At 41.1% G+C, this 8,893-nt stretch overlaps 2 protein-coding genes across 2 annotated transcripts in view; one reads left to right on the top strand and one right to left on the bottom strand.

The window, feature by feature from the left end:
• Positions 1 to 811: 811 nt before the first annotated feature.
• Positions 812 to 2,029, bottom strand: LOC102197602 (trypsin-3-like). Its single transcript, XM_005741249.1, has 5 exons — positions 1,965 to 2,029; positions 1,687 to 1,840; positions 1,324 to 1,586; positions 1,091 to 1,227; positions 812 to 1,012 (listed from the first exon to the last, which is right to left on the bottom strand). Exons 1-5 carry the CDS (start codon positions 2,002 to 2,004, stop codon positions 863 to 865), a joined length of 744 nt encoding a protein of 247 aa, XP_005741306.1. The 5' UTR covers positions 2,005 to 2,029; the 3' UTR covers positions 812 to 862.
• Positions 2,030 to 7,782: 5,753 nt separating this feature from the next.
• LOC106456324 (chemokine-like receptor 1) overlaps positions 7,783 to 8,893 on the top strand; it is a 3,462-nt gene continuing 2,351 nt past the window's right edge. Inside the window, exons 1-2 of the mRNA XM_013912936.1 lie at positions 7,783 to 7,844; positions 8,596 to 8,891. Coding sequence (XP_013768390.1) covers positions 8,607 to 8,891 — 285 coding nt within the window. The 5' untranslated portion in view covers positions 7,783 to 7,844; positions 8,596 to 8,606. The remainder of the gene's footprint in view (positions 7,845 to 8,595; positions 8,892 to 8,893) is intronic.

Raw genomic sequence — 8,893 nt, forward strand, 5'->3', positions numbered from 1 at the left:
GGGGGGGGGCGTTGTAGGGAGGCTACGAGGAGGATAAAAGTCCTCAGAAACCTTGTTAGGTCCCGGTCTTTATGTGGTGGTCAAGCAAGTGCCTGGTGACTCACTCAGCTGCTCTGCGCCACACCCAGGAAACCGAAATCCACTTAAATCATTTCAGGATTTTCTAATCGAGCATTCCCATGTGTGCACCTGATGCTGTGCTGCTGTGACAGATGCTTACTTCTTTAGCTGATAGCTTAACATTAACGCTAAACCGATACATCATGAAACTGACTGTACCACATTTGCAGCAGCACTCTACTATAATCAGTGATTATGGAGAGTCGCCCTGTGTGCAACATGCTTTACAGTTTCAACCCACAGAGAGGAGTGTGGCGGCGTATTTTGCTCTTTGTGATTTATTGTTGCCTGACTTTAAGTGCTCGGTTTGCTTCTTAACTACTAAGACATCCCTGAGCATGAAACTTGGATGCCTATTCATTGTAAAGCCATTTTGAATCAGAGCTTGTAACTGCAAATGCTGTGACGGCATGTGAGGCTGCTAGATGTGTCACACACTGCATAAAATTCCTGCGTGACATCTTGATTTACGGTCTTACATACTAAAGTTTGAATTACACACAAGTGGGCTTTTCAAAGCCAAATACTTTGGACACACTTGTTTTAGCACATTGCCTGTCACTTTACTGCTAGGTAAGGTCTAAAAGAGAACTCGTATGTCTGGGAAAATATTAAGCACAAGGCAGACACGTGTTCTCTTTTTAGAAACTTCAAATGACACACAAACAGACATATATGTACACACCACACATCATGTAGATGACTTTACTGAAATTAACCAGCTGGCATGAATCTTTTCTGTTCATTCAGATGCCATTGTGTTCTTAATCCAGGAAACATAATTGCAAACTTTTGTGTACACCCCAGGCTTGTTCCTCTGTGCACAGCCGTGCCCCCATGACACAACTCCCTGGAGCTCTCCGTCGCACATCAATGGGCCCCCTGAGTCACCCTGGAGTTAAAATAAATGATTTTTCAGTGGTTCAACCTTTTTATCACGGCGCATAAACATTTCCTGTTTTGATCTTACCTGGCAGGAGTCCTTCCCTCCCTCCAGATATCCAGCACAGATCATGTTTTCAGTAATTTGGAAAGGATATGCGTTAAAGCAGGTGTCATCACTCAGGAGAGGGACCTCCAGGCACTGCAGCTTATCTGGGTATCTTGCTGCAAAGACACAAACAGATCAATATCTTTAAAGATACCTGAGTTGACTGCCTGTTCAAGCAACACAGATAGGCCGTATAGCACAGTTTAACTTACAGCCCTCATCGCTGGGACGAAGATTCCCCCATCCTGAGACCTGGCACACTGTCCCCTCACTGGCACACCTTGAAGGAAGCACAGCAGGACGCACGTAGCTGCTCAGAGCGGCAGGTCGACTCAGTTTGATCAGCATGATGTCGCTGTCCTGTGTACGGGAATCGTAGTCAGGGTGGCGAATAAACTCAGCAGACATGATGTGCTGTTCAGTCCCATCAGGTTCCCAGATGTTGTGCTCCCCCAGACGAATTTCTAGATTTGAGCTGAAAGAACAAAGCCCACTTTGAGAGTTTCTTACACCCGACTTCATTTTAAAGTTTAAAGCTGCTTGGATTCAGGCTTGATGGGGATTGTGTGCCTTACTTTGGTTTGCAGTGTGCAGCAGAGAGCACCCACTCATCAGAGATAAGAACCCCCCCACAGAAGTTGTACCCAGTGAAGAGTGACACTTGGTAGGGCACAGAGTTCTTGGGGCACTCATATCCTCCAACAATCTTGTTATCTCCTTCCAGCACAACTGTAGAGTAAAAAAATACAATTAAATAAGTGGCAAAATCAGAAAATTATTTTATCAGTGAATCGGCATCCTATCCTTAACACTTGAGTGTTCGTCATTTGAATCTATAAATTAGATTTTATACCTGCCCCTCCAGAGAGAATCAGGAGAAGGAAAAGCTTCATGCCTTCTGTTTTTCTCACTGGCAGATCAATGTACCCTAATTCTCCTGGTTTCAGGTATTTCAGTCCCTCTTATCTGTCTTTTCTCAGGGCCACCAGAGGCACGCCTCAGACACTAAACAGGTGTTACATTTCCCCAGTGATACTGTGCTTGAAGTACACTATATAGGAGAAACAAAATACAAGTTAGAACATAGCTTGGATTAGGAAACAATGTGAGTGCTACACTTTACAGTGTGCATTCTTGTTTATTTCCTTTGTGCTGCATTACGTGAGCATGCTTAAAGCTCACTTTTGCCTAAATACATTTTCTTCACAGAACAGTCATGTGACATTATACTTTTTATTGCAGGTTTATCATAAATTGAATACATGAAATGCACTGCCTTCAAGTGACCCACAGAGTGACGTCAATGGAAGTTATGACTGTGCATGTGGGTGAAGCTCATGTGGTTACAGATGCTCACGTACCATTTTTCAGCACAAAGACAGCAAAAAATGCATTTAAAGAGAACTAAGGTGGCAATATTCAACCTATAAATGTTAGCCTTTTTCATTTAAGGTAGAATAAGAAATTTGTTGCCTGGAGATGAGTGTCAGGAGGGATTTGTGACTGAATGACAGCAGCAAGAGAGAAAGGGAAGGTTTACAAGATGGTAGTGATATTATTATTGCATCTAAGGATAATAGCTGCATATAGAACAGAAAGAACTGCATTATCCTGCTAGCAGAGTTTCAGATCTTTGCAAACATCTGGACAGACAGCACGCTAACACAAAGTTAGCAAAGGACCCATGGTGTGTGGTGCTGGTGTCACAACTGAAGAAACTGAGTGTACGCAGACGTTTCCACACTAGCATCACAGTGACAATCGCTTTGAAGTCCCTTTGAGCTGCTTTTCAACTTTGGTTGGGTTTTTTTGTCAGTTTTGTGGTCACACATAGACCCCCAATAAAGATCAAAGGTGTGTCCTCATTAGAAAACGGATTTGTGTTTTGCTTGTGGGACTGGTTATTATGTTACAATGCATTTCAGGTCATGTTACAGAATACAGAAGGTAAAAGTAATCTAATAGGTAGTGTACCAAGTAACTTTCTCTGGGGAGCAATTAAGCAACGAACTCCATTACTTTTAAGAGAAGTATAAGGAATGTGTAATACACAACTTTTATTGAATGATGATAAAACCCCACTTCACTACTTCAATACCCCAATGTTGGTAGTGAAGCAGGACATGCAGAAGGTTGGTGGACAGAGAAAGATTCTAGCGATCGGGTGTAATGTGGACAGATGGCCCCTAAAGGAAAAAAGGAAGAAGAACAAGTAGAAGAAGGACTGAAATGTCACCTTTTGACCTTTAAAGTATTCCTTTCATTGGTTCTTTTTAGTAATATCTACTAACACAGCAAATTAAAGAAGTAAATCTAGAAAACGTAAAGTAATCCTGTCTTGAAACTGTACAGAGTAGAATTTTCTGGCACAACTTCACGTACTTCCATCAAGAGACACAATTACAAGTGCTGCTGGAGTATTAAGCTCTTGATACACAGTCTGTCTGGTACCTTGGGAAATCAGTGAATCATTTTAATCTGTCCAGTTTAAAATATTAAACAAAAATATTAAGCCAACACTGCTAAATTATTGCTGAGTCATAATTTCACAATAGAGATATACTGAAAAGCACAAAGCTCTGTTACTCATGTGTGAGCGTAGGTGTTTATCAGCACCAGACAGGAAAACATTGAAATGTTAGGGCCCATTTACCCAAACCCTGTGATTATACACTTAAGGTTAAAATATAACGCATTCCCATCCAGCACAGGCAAGTTCTTCACCCTGTCATTGCTATGAGACACTCGCATAGTCTGCTTCACTCCTCCTCCAACCTGTATCTTCGTTTCTTCTTTTTCTGACTGGAAACAGCTGCTTGGTTCTGCTGGTAGACTTACTGGACTTACTCACCAAAGTCAAAAACACATCAGGCTGCTTATCTGTTCCCCGATATGAGCAGCACTTTACCTCTTCTCGGTCTAGATTTTACAAGACCAGCTGACAAATTTCATCTCAATATCAAAAGAAGTTACAACACTGCAAGACATCACAGCAACCCACAGTGGTATTTATTAGACTAAGTCGCAAAGTCGCTGATTTAACTGTTGGAAAGTTTCAAATCTGTGACAGCCTCACATATGATAGCCAGATGCCTGTTTAGTTGCACATCTGCAAGACATCATTCAGGATGTGATCAGCTGGATGAATTAAGTAATTAAGAAAGGAAAAAAAAGTTCACTGCTGCTTTCTCTGCAGCCTAAGACTGTCATTGACCTCCAGTTATTTCCAACACCGCAGCATCTGTTTTTCCACATTTGCTACCCTAACGCTTGCTTAGATTATATGGAAAGCATAAAAACTTCCATTTATTTCACCATCTGGCACTGCCTGCATAACCACTTCCGGTTCCCCTAATCCCGTTCCACTTTACCTCAAAATACTCTCAGACGGACAAGACAGAGAGCACTGTGTCAGATCTGTATGACTTATGCAGTGCCATGCTTGTTTTCTGTCAGACAGAGCTGAGGTTGAGTATTCATATTCACTAGGTCTGCTGAGGGGGACTGCGGTTTAAAGTGGGGACGAATGTAAGGAAGTGGTTTTGGTTACTGAGGTGCAGCTTTTTTCCCTGTGTGTGGTTTATTTGTGGAAAAAAAATAACATTTCCTACCCTTATGAGCAAAAACAGTTGGCACGGGTTTTGACTCAAAAAACAAAATTCCTGACCTCTCCGCACAAGTGAGATGAGGGTTTGATTTCCAGTCAGCACCGCAATAAGATCAACAAACCTTTGAGGTTGCAAGACACAGCAGATTCCCACTGTTTGTGACTTTATGGCAGTGTAATGGAGGTGTAGAAGTTTCAACACTTATGTTCCCCCGTGAAACAACTCGGGAATTTACACATTCCTCTTTAGAGTTTAGAAAAGTTGCAAGGTCACACTGTTTTGCACTCAAAAGCAAAATACTGGGTGTATTACAGTGACGCTGGAAGCTGCAGTATGTCATTAGTACTTCACTATCCCACACACAAAGGCGCACACATGCACAGACAGGGAAAGATACATGTATAAATGTACATATATGTTTGGTGTGCCTTCCAGAACAGTTGCTCACAGCTGCTGTATTAAATAATAACCAACCCCCCCCCCCCCCCCCCCAACTTCAACAGTGGGCATCACACTCTGCTAAATCTATATTCTCCTTAAACCTCCACTGGTTGTTCTACACACCCAAATTGGTATTTGTGTGGCATACGCATAATTGCAGGTTTGGTTGGTAAATCAAGCCTTGGGCTCTGAAAGCTTCCCTCAAACTATAGCCCTGAGATAGCTATTAATATCCTCTACAGACTCTAGCAAAATGCTTTGCCTTAAAGTTCTGTAACAAAACAGCACAGCAGAAAAATGGGGAAAACACACACACACACACACATTTTTGCAGAAAAATAGTGGATGTATTGCTCAAGAGAACCGTGATAAAATTAAACGCTGTCTAGACTTCAGCTAAAACAGGCATGTACTTTAGTTTTGGAGCTGAACAGCTTAATGTTGTGTTTAAGGGAGATGAAAAGATGCGAGCAGTTTCCTGTAGCTAATGGAATGAGTTTGGTCTGAATATCAGGTATCGCTCACTGGGGATTTTTTTTTTACTTGCTAAATATTTATACACTCTGCTAGAAAAAGACAAAAAGAAAAGAAAATAGACTCATGGGTCCTCCCACACACTCAAATCAGGGTGTTGTTCTGAACACACGCAGCGACTGAGAGCACATACATCTTCACATACACGCACACATGTAGTGTTTCTTCCTCCCTCTGTCCCTCCCACAACTTTCTTTCATTTCTTCCTCCCCCTCACATCTGGACTTCTGGCAGGATCCAGTTCCTGTGTGATGTGTGTACATTAGAGGGGGACCCAGTTTCTGGGTTGGGCAGGTTCTAGCAGAAGTTTGAACTGTGTGAATCTGATCTGTGCAGGAGTTAAAACTCGTTGTGCTTTACTGTGAAAACAAGTTCACTTATTATAACCACCATTGTCTAGCTTGATGTTTTCCTGAATTATTAGTATCATCAGAGTTTCTTTTGGTGCTACAAATATTTGTTTTTGGGAGGGTATTTCAGGTTGATTCGGAGGATTAAAATCCGCTAGCAGCCAATTTAGAAAACGGTATAGCTGCAACTTTAGAGTTAGGCCATGTGAAAGGTGAAGAGACAAAGTATTGATGCTCACACGATGAGCTCCTAAACATAAAACACAGATGTAGAAATGTGTGGATAGCAGAACAACAAAACCAAGAGTAGCGGGAGCCCATGTGGGAGGAAATATGAGTATGAATTTAAGCTCAGATGAACATTCCCCACCCCAAGTGAAAGGTAGGGCTTTACTCGGGGGATGTGAGACTGATTTTCATTGTCTGTGGCTAAAAGTTCCCTAGATCCACCATCTTGAACTTATTATATATATCTACTATTCAGCCCTCTTCTTCCTGAAACTTGATTAATTGGATATTGTCATAATTCAGTTTGATGGTCCAGATGTGGTTGATGTAAGCATAGAAAATAAGGTAAACTGATTTAAAGAATGACTGTTGATGAGTTCTCAGTTCTCGAAGCTCAAGAGTCACGTAAAGTACAACAGAAAACACATAAAGTGCAAAGAAGAGGAACGTGCCAGATAGATGTCATGAATGAAATTGCTCTGGATTACAGTTTAGGTTTGCTCCAGGGTAGTTGTGTGAATTCCTCTTTTTTTAAGGCATGTGATCAGGTCTAGAGTTGATTGCTGGTCCCATTCTCTCTTTTTTTATGGCATATACACTAAACGTAAAATGCCTCAGAAATACATGGATTTCAGTGATGTGTGACCAAAAGTGTTGCATCATATCCCAGTGTGTTTAACTTGAAAGTCCATCCAAAATTTACAGGTCAACAAACTGAAGTCTACTTAACAAGTAAAAGTTTGCTTATTTGATTCTAACAAGTTTATAACTGAAATATCCAAAATGCTTCCAGTATCAGGTTTTTCGTTTTTTTTGTTTGTTTTTTGCGGGTTGTTATCTACAGAAGCGCAACAGATACTGACAGATGCTGGAAGGCTGGAGATGCATATACCAACATGCAAAGATGTCAAATCAGTCAACAACACAGAGCAATTACACTTAACCACAAGCAAACATGAGCTCAACCCACGCAGAGAAAAACACATTACGCAGCAGGAGCCCAGGTGGGCGTATGAGAAGTCCAGGCTCCACTCCTTCTCAGGTAGTCATTTCAACAACCCACAATTTATACATTTAGTTGTTTGGTTACTCAGGGTTTTCACTTTTGGAGTTTCCCGAAGAAAAATGAAGACAATTGTGGCAGACATTTGAAGAAAATCTTGCAGAGGCAGGAGTTTTAGTGAAGCAAGTTCTTGCGGATTAGAGCATCATTTTCACTGTCGGGTTGGATTTAATGTGTGCAGGCAACACATTTAAACTCACACTTAAATCTCCACTCTGCGTGGACAGATTTAATAAGTCATCACTGACAAACTGCTGGTTTAGCACTGTGCATTAGAATATGTTGCGATACATGGAAATCAAAAGTTCGAGAAGTTAATTTAAGTTCATTGTCGGTGAGAGTTATGGTAGTTGGAGGGCGGGACCTCCGCACCCCCCCCCCCCCCCCGTCCCAGATTTGACGTCACATATTTAACGACTCCGCGATCTGAGCTCCAGCTTTTTCAAAGCCCAGTCGGAGGTAAAGGGAGGCTGTTCGACATAAGAGATCTGAGTGGGTCGCCGAGAGAGGTAGGATTGTAGTTTTTTCTGCTTTGTTATTCAGACGAAGAAAAATAAGGGGGAAAAAGTAGGAAAAGAAAATTAAATGTAAGAAATATACACTGTTTCTGGGAAGCATCTCACATCTCATGGGCTTTTTTTTTTTTGGAAAAACGTCGGGAACTGGGCTTTTTAATTGTTTTGTGGAGCCGTGAACTATATAAACATTATGCAATTAGCAACGTATTATATATATTAAATGTAAGTATTATTACGTATAGCCATATTTTCATACGTGGGAACTGTTTCTTGCATGTAGTTATCTGTGGTTAAACCTTAAACCCTCTTCCGTATTTTTCTCTCCTTTTTAAAAAAAAAAAAAAACCCCAAAAAAACCCAACTTACGTTCATGTGATTTTTAACACAGTGGGAAATTTGCACATGCACGCTGCACAAAACTTGAGGAGGTTTGAGCTTTTTTAAATTAAACTTTAAAAAGCATGCAGAAGTAAACTTTATTAAAATGCTTTTAATATTTGCTCTAATTACTTTTAGGGTGCACTAAATGGGTGGATAATGGAGTTGCCCTGTTTAGGGCATGTTGGAGTTATGTCATGTTTCGGTATGATATTTGGGGGAATTGAAATAAAGGCAACCTTTCTTTCTTTTTATTTGACTGAACTGCTTTCTATGTTTCAATTTAAAGAGTTTTGCTTTGTTGGTCATTAGTAATCTCAGGAAAATCTAAAAAGGTTAATATTCATGTTTGTTTGTGTTGTAGGTTCAAAGACAATGATGGAGTTAATGACTGGCACCCCTCCAAATCTCTTTAATGGAACAGATGACTTTGGAAGTAATGGCTCTATGTATGATGAAAGCACAGAGTATGACTACAGGAACGAGCACGCCGATTTGAGGCATTCTCTGAACACCATGTCTATCGTTGTGTACTCCCTGGCTTTTGTCCTCGGTGTGCTCGGGAATGGAGTGGTTATCTGGGTGACCGGGTTCAAGATGAAGAAAACTGTTAACACAGTTTGGTTCCTCAACCTTGCTGTGGCTGACTTCCTCTTCACTGC

The sequence above is a fragment of the Pundamilia nyererei genome, unplaced genomic scaffold (genome assembly GCF_000239375.1).
Source record: "Pundamilia nyererei isolate P.nyererei 1_Seehausen unplaced genomic scaffold, PunNye1.0 scaffold00109, whole genome shotgun sequence".
In the NCBI taxonomy this organism is placed as follows: Eukaryota; Metazoa; Chordata; class Actinopteri; order Cichliformes; family Cichlidae; genus Pundamilia; species Pundamilia nyererei.

Bases quoted from the DNA above. Each gene is read 5' to 3' on its own strand.
- LOC102197602 (XM_005741249.1), bottom strand. From the start codon at position 2,004: ATGAAGCTTTTCCTTCTCCTGATTCTCTCTGGAGGGGCAG. The intron at 1,841-1,964 runs GTATAAAATCTA...TTTACTCTACAG, and splicing joins GATTCTCTCTGGAGGGGCAG to TTGTGCTGGAAGGAGATAAC. The intron at 1,587-1,686 runs GTAAGGCACACA...TTGTTCTTTCAG, and splicing joins GCTGCACACTGCAAACCAAA to CTCAAATCTAGAAATTCGTC.